The sequence below is a fragment of the Podarcis erhardii genome (assembly GCF_964252035.2).
Source record: "Podarcis erhardii genome assembly, chromosome: 9".
NCBI classification, from domain to species: Eukaryota; Metazoa; Chordata; class Lepidosauria; order Squamata; family Lacertidae; genus Podarcis; species Podarcis erhardii.
Genome location: NC_138512.1, coordinates 32,491,417 through 32,505,292, shown reverse-complemented (window position 1 = coordinate 32,505,292; position 13,876 = coordinate 32,491,417). Strand labels below are relative to the sequence as shown.

General features: G+C 43.1%; 1 protein-coding gene and 1 long non-coding RNA gene across 3 annotated transcripts in view; both read left to right on the top strand.

Annotated features, from left to right (window-relative positions):
* Positions 1-140, top strand: part of LOC309349480 — a 37,196-nt gene extending 37,056 nt beyond the window's left edge. For both annotated transcript variants that reach the window (XR_014159942.1, XR_014159943.1), the window contains one exon: positions 69-140. This is a non-coding gene — a long non-coding RNA (uncharacterized lncRNA). The remainder of the gene's footprint in view (positions 1-68) is intronic.
* A 4,683-nt stretch (positions 141-4,823) lies between these two features.
* SPCS3 (signal peptidase complex subunit 3) lies at positions 4,824-13,400 on the top strand. The gene is made up of 5 exons (XM_081875518.1): positions 4,824-5,253; positions 8,304-8,379; positions 10,075-10,149; positions 12,259-12,374; positions 13,254-13,400. Exons 1-5 carry the CDS (start codon positions 5,111-5,113, stop codon positions 13,384-13,386), a joined length of 543 nt encoding a protein of 180 aa, XP_081731644.1. The 5' UTR covers positions 4,824-5,110; the 3' UTR covers positions 13,387-13,400.
* Positions 13,401-13,876: the final 476 nt, after the last annotated feature.

Sequence of the window (13,876 nt, the reverse complement as noted above, 5' to 3'; positions counted from 1 at the left end):
CAGTTTTACATCTGAAGAATAGTTGTCAAACGGTATGATTTACAACTTGTTCTTGTTTTACTCCACAGTTTTAACCACCTGCTGTCAATCTGAAAGAAGATTGTCACCCTCCCTCAAAACGTGATAAACACACATACACACTTTTGTTGGATCTTTTATTACAGTGATGTTCTTACATTTTCTCAACATATTTATTTTAAAAGGATGAGTTCTGTTTAATTAGAATGAAATGGAAAGCCAAGCCAGGAAAAAGGGCTTGGTGTGTTAACTAGGCTGTGCCTAGGACAGATCCCTGAAAGGGAAGAAAGCTGATGCAATTTTTGATACATTTGTCTATGCCTGTTATAATGAATGTTGTTTAACAATTTGGATGTATGTTTAAACACCAATGGCTTTGCTTGAAATACCATTTAATATGAGCTTGTGCAACTAAGGCTGTGTTTCAGATTTCTACTAATGTACACATTCTCAAATACTAATATGGTCTTGAAAGCAGAGGTGTCATCAAGTTCTTAAAACACTTGGGACACAAACACATGATACAAATTTGTATATGCAAATATATATATATGCAAATTTAAGCAGACTTTCAAAGAGAAAGCTGCCCTGCAGGGGAAATGATTGTTTTGGGGTTTTTGTTTAAAAAAAGGGGATTGAGAAACTAAGGTGTGATGCAAAAGACTAGACTCTCTCCTCCACCAGGTCACCCCTGTTTAAAAGAAACAGAGTCATGTTTGCCTGATAGCTATTCCAACTTTCTAGGGTTTGAAGCTTTGGGGTAAGACAGGATGGCCCTGGCAAGTATCTCCTTTGTTAGGGATATTACAGATAAATGGCCTAGGAAGTAACTGGAGAATCATTTGGATTCTGTGCAAGAAATAGCCAGCTTGTGAAGACAAACTATGGTTTGGGGGGAAACAGAGATACTGTACCCAATTTCTTGGACTCTGAATTAACAGCATTTTGTGGTGCTGGGTGTATCCTTAAAGATCTGATGTGGAAACAGTGAACTCTGATTGTCTGTTGGAAAGTTTAAGCTGTACCTCCACCTACCTTCAACCTGTATATTTGTGTAAAAAAACACAAAAAGCCCACTCTCAAACATAAAATGCCAATAACTCTGCAGTTGCCTTCTAAATCTTGGTAAGTGCTGTTCTCCTACACCTCAGTGCTTGGAGAAGTGGAGTGTGCAACACTAATGTGAGCCTGTCCTCTTCAGTAGTGTGCGCAGAAGTAGTACTGCTTGTTTAAAAGCTTTAGGAAAGATAAATAATATTCCGTGCTTGAGTAATCTACAACCACTGACCCCAGAGAGAGCCTTTCATATCTCCAGGAATTGCATTTAGGGTGAGCCACTTCAGAGCCGCAGAGGTGGGTGGCAGCTTCAGTGCCTTTGTGATATCGCCAGCCAGTACACCAATCTATCTCTTATCTGACAGCTGTTTGCAGAATTCCATCCCAAAGCAGTAGCTGTGACAGGCATGCCGCTGCTGCCAGATCAAAAGGGGAAGTAACCAACAGAGCTTACCTACATATGGTGAAGCAAAAGGCACTCTGAGATATGCAAGGTCACAGGGAGGACAAACGCAGGCTAATTATGCTACCCATTCTCAAAACATCCCACCTGGCCTGTTTACAACACTTGAGATTAACAGTGAGAAGTCAGGGAGAACGAAATGGAGAAACAATCGTGCATGGAAAGGCTCTAGGCAGAAGGAAAAAACTGCCACATGAACTAGTCACGAGGTTAGAAATGTCTGGCAGCACAAAACAAACACAAAGCCCAGCACAGCTGCTGCTTGGTAACATGATTGGCAGTGCATGAGCGGGAAAAGGAGTGCATGAGAGGGAAAACGTTCTCCAAGACAGGGTCAGGGAAGAGCCAGCCTCCAGCGAAGGAGTCGCTACAGACAAAACGGCAGGTAAAAAGGCTGTTGGAGATCCAACTTTTGGAGAGAGAGATCCAACTTTTGAGCTTATGAGGAAAGGCCACTAAATAATGGAGGAGAGGAGGCCTAATTTGGCTTGGCTTCTGATGGCCCTAGGGAGGAGAGAGGCAGTGTGATAACCTCAGGGGCAGTGGGCTCTCTACTTTTGCTCACTCAGGTAGGCCTCTCAAGGGTGCACAGGTGGGTGGGTGTTGCCATCAGGGTCTATGAGGCAGTTGGCTAAGGATAAGGGGAGCATCAGTGAAGCTTATGAAGATGTTTCCTAGCAGAGCTGGCCTATCAGAAAAGTGGGAGGAGTTATGTGGGATGCAAGAGAGTGGACCAAAAGCTGGTTGGGCCATGCAGGAGCCAGGTGAATGGCTTCAGTGCCATTCAAAACCCTTCATGTTTTCCTAGGGTTCCTGGATTCAAACTAGGGATGTCTTGTATGTGAAACGTAAAAAAAGCCCTATTGCAACAAGCCATGCTCCTCCTACAGACTCTGTGCCCCCCCCCCCCGATGCTTGTCTGATGCTACTGGAGCTGAATGGCAAAGAAACTGATCTGTGATGTTTCAGCATGGGTTTGAGTCTTGGGTCCTTCCTCTCTTTTGCCCCTGACATTCCCTTTCTGTCAGCTTAGCAAAAGAAATGTTAAAAATGACGACCAATTCTAACAGTTCAGATGAAGCATTTACTTAATAAATGGTGGCAAATTAATAAATAAAATATTACTACAAAAAGAACACAAATAGTCCTAATTAAGAAGCCAAGCCAACATACATAAAATAGTAATAATAGGTGGTAAATAACCATTAAAGTTGTCAAGAAAAAAACAAATAAATCCATAAACAATTACTTAAGGAAGAAAAACACGCATTATTTAAGAAATTATACACAGCTCAGGATCATCTTAATTTGTGGAAACTCGATGATCACATATTCTCTTAAACAGAAAGGTGAACATCTCATCTTCCACTATTTATTATTTCAAAATTATTGCATACTGCCCATTCAGATCTCTGCCTCTTTTGCCTGCCATGTTGTTCACATAAAAGCCAGGGGATTTTGCTATCCTTGATGTACGTTCTCTTAAATGGGAGCTATTTCCCCTGCCTCTGCTTTTTGCATAAAGAATCATTACTGGTTGCTAATATGATATAGATGAGCCATTTCCCTGTATCTTTAGGAGCCACATATTGCAGGTAAGTTAGTAAAAATATTCTAGGATCTAATTTAATTCAGTGGAATTTTTAACCTCGCCTCTTTGAAAAGTTCCTCCTCCAAACCAAATTACTTTGAAACTTGTAATTAAAATAAAACCCAAACCCGCATGGGGAGCTGGTGTTTAAAGCAAACAGATTTTGCACTGGTTTATTAAACTAGTTCCTGCTTTTCTTAGATCCTAGCCATGATGTCAAAAATATTGAATTAAAACACACACTCCCCAGCCCCCAAGTGAGAGCTTTCAGGCACCATGAAGGAACTGACCCATAAGCCTTGTCACTTGAAGAGCTTGTTAAGGGGCAAGGCACTGCATTGTATTTCCGTGTGTAGAAGCTCGACTTTCCTCCATACGGATCAGTTCATAGGTGGATTGGAAAAGCTGCTTTTTTAGCAGACAGCCGTCAGGCGGCACTCGCTGCCTGCGGCGACTAGCAGCGGGTTATATAGAAGAGGAGACAACCATAAGGGAGTTTAGACTGTTCCTTTGCCTGCAGACCGGATTTCCTGGCTATTTTTGACCGCTTGACTATTTACCTTCAGTGGTAACAAGGCAGTTGCTCATAAGGCAGCAACAAGGGAGATGTTCCGGTTTTTTTCGGTGCAGTGATTTGGGAGCAACGCGCGTCCTCCTCTAGAAGGAAGGACTAAGTTTTACGTTTCTCCAACGTCAAGTCTTCTGTGGGTTATTTTATTTTAAAGAAGAGTTTTAAAAATGCCCTTCAAAATATCCATTGCTCATTGCCCCCCTCCCTGAAGATGGGGTAGCTGAGAGCTATAGTGAGAGTTTACTATAGTCCGCTCTCACGGTGCTGATTTGGACTCATTATCACTTTGCCACAATTTATTCAACTTCGGAGTAGCTGCAAATGGGTGGATTGTACCTGAATAATAATAATAATAATGATGGTGATGATGATGAAAGTGATTTATATCACAATCCTGTATCACAGCTCAGTGCATTCTCATGGGAGCAAACCTCACAATCTCCACAGTGCAGGCGGTGGCGGAAGTTAATAATGACTTAAATAACTCTCTAAGAAAAGTTTGTTTTTAAAAACCTATTGTCTTTTTTTTTTTTTTTTTAAAGCAATCTTTATTAGCGAAATGAAACCTCACCCGCAAAGGTTTCCATCGCGGTACTACACAGATGAGGCATGTCATCAAGATGCAGGCAGAACGATTACAGTACAAAACAAGATATGCAGATAAGCCAATGTTGCTAATGTCCATATAACTAGGACTTGCGATCTCTAAACGCACAAGCCCTATTGAGCTCAGTGGGGTTTACTTCTGAGTAGACATCCACCTTGAATGGCAAATGCCACGAAAGAGGCGCCCCAACACACACACACACACACACACACACACACACACACACACCCCTCGCGCTGCAGAAGAGGCGAAGGTAGCCGCTTTCCTGCCCTTCGGCCGCTGTTCTCCGTTCACTCGCGCGCGGACACGCCGTGACGCTCCGACTATTCTATTGGAATCCCCATTCCATGCCAGAAGGTGGTTCCCCTACTATCACTCTGCCCTTTTTTATCTCTCCTTTTTTCTGGCGGCGGCGGCGGCGGGCGGAAGCGACTCTTCGAGGCGGATGGAACTTCCGGGCAGGCCGAGCTAGGGCGGAGGGAAGGGGGGCGGGCAGGAGGCAGGCAGGCAGGGAGGCGCCGGGACGCTGGCTGGGCTCCTCCTCGCGCGGGCGACTGGGCGGGCTCGGCTTTTCGGCGGCCGTTTCGGGCCTCCTTCTTTTCCCTTTCAGCCACGCAGCGCGGCAGTGGCGGCAGCGGCAGCTCCCCCCCCTCCTCCTGCGTCCGCTTCCCCGCCGCCCGAGGCTCGCTCGCTGGTCCTGCCGGCGCGCTTGAGGCGGGTGGGGCGACTGGCGAAGAGGGCCGGAGCGAGCGAGCGAGCGAGCGGGTTTGTGTGTGGTGAAGGCCGGAGCGGCCGGCGGGGGAGATGAACACCGTCCTGACCCGCGCCAACTCTCTCTTCGCCTTCTCGCTGAGCGTGATGGCGGCGCTGACCTTCGGCTGCTTCATCACCACCGCCTTCAAAGAGCGCACGGTGCCCGTCAGCATCGCCGTCTCGCGGGTCATGCTGTGAGTGAGGGGCGAGGGCAGGGTTGGGGGTCCTCTCTTCCTCTTCCTCCTCCTCCTCCTCCTCTTGCTCCTGGGTGCTGAGCCTCATCCGCCCCTCCTCGAAGTCTTTCGAGTAGTGGGCGGAAAAGGTTCCCCTTCTCCCCCCTTTCTCAGCAAGGATGTGGGGTGAGGAGATTGGGGTGAAGAAGGCGAAGCCTGACTTGCTTCGAAGTATTCTCCCTTCACCCCCCCCCCAAAAAAAAATCCATGCCCCCCCCCCTTGTGGAGCATCCCTCATGTGCAAAACGTTTTGCAACGAGCCATCTGCCTTCGCTCCATTAATATTAACCTGTGGTCCTCGAAGTGATTTGGGGCGGGGGCATAACTTATCAGGATGTCTTTGTGTGCGCCCATGGCAGTGGCTGATGTGTATTACACTTACCCCACCTCCCTGCAATTATTATTATTCTCCCCCCCCCCCATCAGTCCCATCCCTGCTGCAAATAAGTCGCACAATGGAATGTTCGTGTTAAATGGGGTTGTCACTGAGGACGGATAAAAGCGTTGTGTATTATTGATCCTGCAATAATCGCCCGTTGTTCTCTGTGTTATCACCTAAGTTTGGATTCCCTTTTCTCTTTGTCGATTATGGGTCTCAGAACAGTAGACCTTTCCTTCCTGTTCTCTCATTTCCCCTTTGTGCGAGCCAATGAGCGAGCACCACGAACTCTCTGGTGCTGTAGTGTCCGCCCTCTGGCAGGCTCCCTCCAGGGTGTACATAGAAAGGCAACTCGGCTATTGGGTTTAGCACACGTCAGTGGCTGTTGCCCTGGCAGCATATTGCCAAGCATATGCCTGTTTCCATGCAGTTGGGGGGGGGCAGTGTTGTTTTACAGCAAATTCCCGTGCTGTTCTGACAAACACAAGTCCTGCTCTCAGCACTGCTGATTGGTGTTGCTCTGAGGTTTCATAGATTGCCGTGCATCATTTGTGGTGCTGATTTTACGTTCCTTGGTGCATTTGGAGCTAAGTAGGAACATCTCAGCTGAATGTGGTAAATTATCGGCTTCAAACATCTTACTCTGTGCTATTAAAATGTGCTAAATGTGACTGCTCTTCATGAATAAAAGCATGGCAGTGCATGGAGAATTAGATTTGTGCTGGTGTTCTCTCGCATTGTGCCTCTTGGCAAGAACATTAACATTAGTTGCCAAATGTCATCATCGCACAATGGCTATGATAAGTATAACTCGTAAGGTAAAGGAAATCAAATTATGTAGCCTATACATTATTGAAATCACAGGTGACATTCACTTGGCTCACTTTTGCCTAAATTTCTTGCCCAGCTCCTAAGTTCCCTTCTGCTGCCCTGCATAATGTTGCACGCCACCCCAATGTCTGAGCGGTGTGAGCGTTCCAGGCTCTTGCCCAGGGTTTGGTTTCCTCATTCCTAGGGACGGTAGAGACTGACTGATGTCTTTAGGATGTCTGGTTTATCTACACTCCCCCCCTATGATGGAGGGACTCACAGCATTAACATCCCAGAAGGTCTTCTCCCATATTCACAGCCTTGGATTCCAGCAGAAATCAGGCATGACTTCTGCTTGCTTCTAGCACAGCTCTCACTCTCTCACTATATCTAAAGAAGTGTGCATGCACACGAAAGCTCATACCAAGAACTAACTTAGTTGGTCTTTAAGGTGCTACTGGAAGGAATTTTTTTATTTTGTTTTCTCTCACTATAGCTTTTGTCTTCTCACTACCAGCCAGGTGAGGGAGGGGGTCCTCCCATTTGCCCTCTGGCACAAAGTAACTTCCTTATTACAAATAAGCTGGCCTTGCTACTTCAACAGTGGAATCCTCCAAACACAACCCTGTAGACATTTGTGTAGCCATAATACTTTATTTATGACTTACAGAACATTTGCATTCTCTAAGGGAATATTTGTTTAAAACTTTTAATTTTTCCAAATTTTGGAGAATGTTTAGATATGCATGTTTAAAATATCCAAGTTAAGTTATTGGCTTGGATTCTAAGATAAGTCAACTTCAGGAAGTATATTTAAACTGTAATTATTATTTGTCAGGGCTGCCCAAGGTCCCAGCTCACAAAGGACCAACACCAGTTCGTTCTTATATACAAAACTCTTTATTGAAGTTCAGTTACGATTTCAGAGTCATGGCGTGCAGCTCTACGTCTCAACGCTAGACCGCTGAAGCTCTGTCTGAATCTCCTTCCCCCAGACACCAGTTTAAGACTCTAGCCTTGCTCCACCTCTTCCTCTGTTCTTTCCTCCTCTGGGTCCGTCTGCCTGCTGGGGTGTTGCCCTTTCTGGACTCTTCTGATGCTGAGTCCCCGGATTCTTCCCCCTGCCTCCGGCGTGCTTTAGGACCTGGCTCCCAATCCGGGCTTCCAGCTGTCCCGCGCGCCTGTACATTTGAACTTGGCGCCCGCGCCCAGCCGGCAACCTTCCTTCTGACAGTTTCACTGCTCCTGTCACTGCTTCCCCCCTCGGTGGGGGGGTATCTGGACCTGACTTCCCCTCCGTTCCCTCACTCTCCGATGGAGGCGTGGCCAGCCCTGACTCATTTTCTCTCCCTACTGGAGAAGACGCTGGCCCTGATTCATGGGACTCCTCCCCCCCACTCCGCTCTGGTGGGGGAACTGGTCCTGATCTCTCACTGCTGCTTTGGGAGTCCCCGCTGGCCCCTTGCTTCTGGTGTGTCCCCCCTGGGACCCCCCTCGCCCTGGCCACCGGCGCTCCCCTCTGGGAATCTTCTGAATCACTGGAGAAGCTCATGGAATCTCTCGGGCCACTGTCATACTCCCCTAAACTGCCCTCAGATTCCTCCCCTTCACTCTCCGTTTCCTCTCTCCCCTGTGTCTCTGCTCCTGAGCCCCTGACATTATTGTTCATTCTACATTTTGTTACAAGGGACCAGCCTCAGCACCGTCTATGTTTCCCATTTTTTTTCCACTGAAAAAGAGTATCCTTTCTCTGAAGACACTAATATTATCTTATGCCAGCTGCAAATAAGTTTGAATAATGTGGTTTTTTGTGTGTTTTTAGGAAAAATGTAGAAGACTTCACTGGACCTGGAGAAAGAAGTGACCTTGGAATCATTACTTTTGACATTACTGCAGATATCCTTCATAAAAATTTGTAGAGCTTCAGAATAAATCCTGTTTTTAAGTACTGATTACTAGAGGGTGAGAAAACAAAAAATCTATACTTTGAAGCTACTTCTAACAAAAGCTGAGAATGGAGAATACATGATACAGATATTTAAGGCTAGAATGTTTGGTTTATATTGGAGTGTTTTCTCAACTACAGCATTGTTATTAATGTCATAATGATACCTGATTCTTTAGCGTGGTGCTGATGTAACACGCCTGATTACTTAACCATGGTTGAGTGGGCTACCAGCTTGCACACTTCTCTTATCTCAGTGGTGAATTCCCCTTCCTTCCCTTTTAGCGCTATGGTGTTGCATTACTGAAGGTTGCCAAGTATTTGCAAACCAATTTATAAATCTGGTGTTAAAAGATGGTTAAAGCTAACCATGGATACTCTGAACACAAATATTTACATTAAAAAACAAAACAAAAACAGAAGGGGACCATGCCACAAAGTTATTCATGGAAAACAATACCACATTTTGTTAACCCTTATTTTCTTGCCCATTATTTTTGCTTTGCTTTCTCTCTGTCACAACTCTCCCTGTTTTCTCTCCTCACCAAATTGTGTGCCCCCCTTCCTCTCTTTTCACCCACATCCTTTCCCTCCAGTCTTGCTTTTTGCTCTGCTGCTGGTCCTACCCCCTCTCATTGCCTAGTATGGCTGCCTGGTTGAAACAGGACAGGAAAACTGGCACAAACTCAGCCATGCAGCCCTGAGTCCAGGAAGCAGCTGAGCGCCCACCCTTGCTATTTTCAGGCACCTGCAATCTGCAGGTGTTTCCATAAAGAGTGAAAACAACAGTGGACAAGTGTTTCAGTTAGAAGTTTCCCCAGGGAACTGCAATTTGCACACAGACCCTACGTTATGCAGGCCTGCCCTAAGTGTTTTCATTATCCCAGTGGGATTTCTTGTCTTGAAACAGCATACTCAGTGTCATATTAGAAAGTCCCTTCAGCTTCATCTGTAGTTTGCTATGTAGAATAAGGAAATGCTGTTTGGGTTACACAAATATGAAAACTGAACTAGTTGTACTAGTCATTGGATACTGGCCTAGAACTCTAGTACGTAAGAGACTTCGGCTTTGCTTCTTCAAAATCCCAAATTTCTCAGTCCTATAGCTGGAATAAACAGGACTGACATGCATATATTCTATTACCTATTTAATACCAGTATCTGATAGTATTTCTTTTATTGATTGTAAGCAGCATCTAAGGTAATGTGGAATAAAAATGTTTTAAAATGAGCAAAAATTGTTTATTTGAAATAATATGAATAATCCATTTCATTTTGAATATTTTTTTAAAAAAAGAAATAAGAATTGGGACTCATGGAAGAATGCTGGGGAGTTAAATAGATTTGGAAATGCTGGGTGATGACCCCTTCCTTTCTGTTTCGTATTCCCCCAACACAAAAATAAGAACCTTTAGCAGTTTTCTTTTTTTACAAAAGTAAAGCTGCTGGTCTTGATCTACAAAAATTAAAATGTCATGAATCCTCAGTTAATATGTTGTTTATCACAGAGAAAAGCCTTAAGTTGAGAAATGCCTTCTGAATAGAACATTTCTGCTTTAAAATGCTTGGATAGTTGATCTGCACTGAATGAATGTTTTTGAAAATATTCAAAATTTGAAACAAAATATGTTCCTTAACGTTCACACATCTGCACAGTATATTTGACTGGAATGTGAAACAATTATTTCTGTATTTATCAGCAGAATATTCAACAAAGAACAATGTAAGTATAACTTGTAAATTGGTTAAATGGAAATGCATACTAATTGTATAGTTATTTCTGTCGACTCACGAAGGGGGAGCAGCAAAAAACTTAAACGCGTAGCAGAGTCCCTCCCCCCCCCCCCAATAGACCAGAGGCAATTGTACTTCATTCAGCAGAGCTTTTACTGCTACTGAGGCAAGTGAGCACAATGGTCACAAATCCAATACATTCAGGTTTCGCACAGTTTATAAAAATCCAGTTGCAGCACTTACAATAAAACTTGCAATATTTATCATAAGACTAAACCTTAACACTACAATGGTACATTGGTTTTTTAACGTCTCGGAAGTCAAATGTTTTGGTTTTGAACGCTGAAAACCCGGAAGTAACTGCTTTGGTTTTCAAACGCGCCTCGGAAATTGAACAGGAAATGTGGCTTCCATTTTGAGTTTTCTGTAAGTAAATGCTTCCGGAAGTAAATGCTTTGGGTTTCAGAAGTCGAATGGTCTTCCGGAATGGATTAAGTTTGAAAACCAAGGTGCCACTGTGTAGCATACAGAAACAAAACACTAGAACAAAGAGAGATAGAAAGAGTAAGTGAGTGAGAGCCAGGCTCCTCCTAGCCTGACTATCATAGTCAGCTTGACCTTGACAGACAGGACAACAAAACCAGTTTAAACCAGCTGTACTCAGCTTCCCAGCAGAAATAACCCAAACAAAAATGAATGTTTGGCAAAAGTTGGAAAGTGTTTCTATATTCTAAAAGTTTGCAGGTAATTGATATCTCCAGCTTAGATGCAGATCTGAAATCTTTTTCGCATAGTTGTCTTTGTAGAAAGGGGAACACTTTGGTTTTCAAATGTTTAGTGTTATAAAGTCCCCAGCACCTTCTAATGTCTGCTTCTACGAATGTACTCATGGCTGTCTGATCCTGATACAGCAACTGTGCCACTGATGTTTGTAGAATATTTAAGTGGGCACTACATTGAAATTTGTATGTTACCACTCTTTAATTCCTCAGACCTTGCCTAAAAAACTTCAAAAACATGCCTGTGTATTCATGATTGTGCTAGTTACAAATTATATGGATGGAATAGTGATGCTCTGGCTTCTTGGATCATTGCACAATCTATAATTATCTGCTGCTTATTATATTCTTCTGATTGCTTCATCAGTCTCTGGCCTGGTTCACGCATCACGCAAAACCATAGAAAACCAGCTATGGTCTAATGTGAACGAGGAGCTTGCTAGTGCACTCTACTGAAAAATTCTCACTTTGCTTCTCTCCTGTTCTTGCTGCTGCAATGCCTCTGGGAAACAAGTCAGATTTTGACTTGTCATGATGGGCAAATCTGTGTTTGCAGTTTCTCTCCAAACAAACCATGAGCAGTACTCAAGGTCCTTGGCTTATTGCTTGTGGTGAAAGGGTGAACCATGAGCCCAGATTCATGTAACAAGGTGGATTGTCTTGTTTCCCAGCAGCACAGCATGAGTGGTAGAAGAGGAGCAGAGCAAAACTTTTCAGCGCACAAGTGCAAATGTATATTTACATTAAAGAATAGTTTGTTTCCATCTGTGGTTTAATGTGGTGTGATAACAGGGTCTCTGTAAACTGAAAGAAGGCAAACAGTGAAACATTGCCACTCATATTTTGTGCTTCTTGCTAGATAGATCCACCAAGTCCTCTGCAGAAAACATGTAAATAGGCTGGAAATACTAGTTTATTCCAATTTCCATTTATTTTAGTAACACCTTATGTGAGATTGGCATTTTGGGGAAGTGGGCTGCAGTTCTCAATCTATGTGGTGCACAGTCATAGCTCTGAATTACTAATCAGCTATGCACACAATACAAATCTTGATAACAGTAACAAAGTCTGTTTTATTACATGTTAATTTTTCCAAAAGCAGTTCATTAACTGTTTACTTCTTTTTATTGTAATGCTACAATGTTTTTTTGCCGATGTTTTACTATGCAGTTTACTTTTGAGCCTACAACTCTTACAATATCACTGAAAGAAAGCCCTCAAGCCCTGTGTGAATGGCTATCTCGATGTTCAGCTTCCTTGATGAGAAATTTTTGCCATTTTCTATTCCTTTTAGTGATTAATGGCAACTTTAATTGCAGGCTTTGAACCAGGTTGTCCTCTGGGACAAAATTATTTTAAGAGGGGATAACCCAAAGCTGCTGTTGAAAGACATGAAATCAAAATACTTCTTCTTTGATGATGGAAATGGTCTCAAGTGAGTAAATTCCCTTCCTGTATTTGTTTTGATTATGTATTTGTGATATATACGCAGTGATATAGCTGAGAGAACTCGTCAGCAGAGAGAATGTTTACCTTCAGGAATGCTCTCATGTCGTCATCTACATTCTTTTAGTGGAATAACATTTTCTTATCACAGGCTTTCTGTCAATATAACGCATTTTGCAAACAGCCATAGTTCACATAACTTACTATGTGCAAAAGTTGAGTTCCCCTTGTGTCTTTTGCAGCCACATTTAATGTTGTGGTTGTGCCAGCTGGAAGCTGTCGAAACTTTGGAGTAGTCGGCTTATTACCTGCAAGCACAATCTAACCTACAGCAGCTAAGCAGATGAAACCAATTAGCACAAGGAATGAGGCAATGAGCAGGGTGGGGATGGGGAGCAAGATGCACGGGGAACAGTTATATTAGGAGAGGGTTCTTATATAAGAAACATTGGAAATGATGGAAGGAAAGCAGCAACCAGAAAGAGGGTTTACAAGGGCTCACAGAGTTTCTACTTTTTATACTGCTTCTGCTTCTGGATTTAGGGTTCAATACATTAGTTTTCTCAAGTCCTATTGAGATCTGCAGCACTTCCAACGCTTAACAGTAATCTCTTTGAGGACACTTTCTGCAGGTTAGCACATCTAGAGTTTGGTATGTTTTTAAGATGCAAAGTATCATAAATATCATTGTCATAGTTTCTTGGTGAGAAAAATTGGTCCCTTGCATGTGGCCAATGGATTGTATGATAAATAAGATTAATGAATTCTTAATGCTGGCATACATGGTCCTGCATGCTGCAGCATTTATTGCAATGTACACTGCTTAGAGTATTCAAATGATTCTACTAATACTGTGTTCAAATTGCAGGGGCAACAGAAACATCACATTGACTCTTTCATGGAATGTTGTACCAAATGCTGGCATCCTACCTCTTGTGACAGGAGCAGGACACATATCTGTTCCATTCCCAGATACTTATAAAACGGCAAAAAGCTATTAAATTATTATGCTGAACCTTGAGTAACATATTTTTATACTTGTACATTATAAATTTTATCGCTTTTTCGTCTCCCGCCCACCTCAATTCAAAGGTACTGTACTGAGTTTCTTTAGGTTTAGCTGAGATGGAAGGAAAATAATTTGTCTGGTTTGTTTTCAACTTTCAATTCAAAAAAATGAACTTGAAATCTCAAGGAAAGGTGAATAGTTGTTTTAAATTTTGGGCAAAAAGTTATTGTTCTGGTTATCAGGACAGGTAATACCTTTCTTACAAATAAAACTTTTTGAAACCAGAAACAGTTCATTTGGTTTGAATGTATTGAGAGTTCATGTTTCCCTCCAGTCTTTCACATTTCCCTATAGGTAGGAGATGTTTGTCTTGAGATTTCAGATCCAAAGCTATGACGAAATTAAAAGACCTTAATAAAAGGTTCTCAGACAATATGTTGCAAAATGTAAGCATATAATACAAAGTCCGTGCAACAATATGT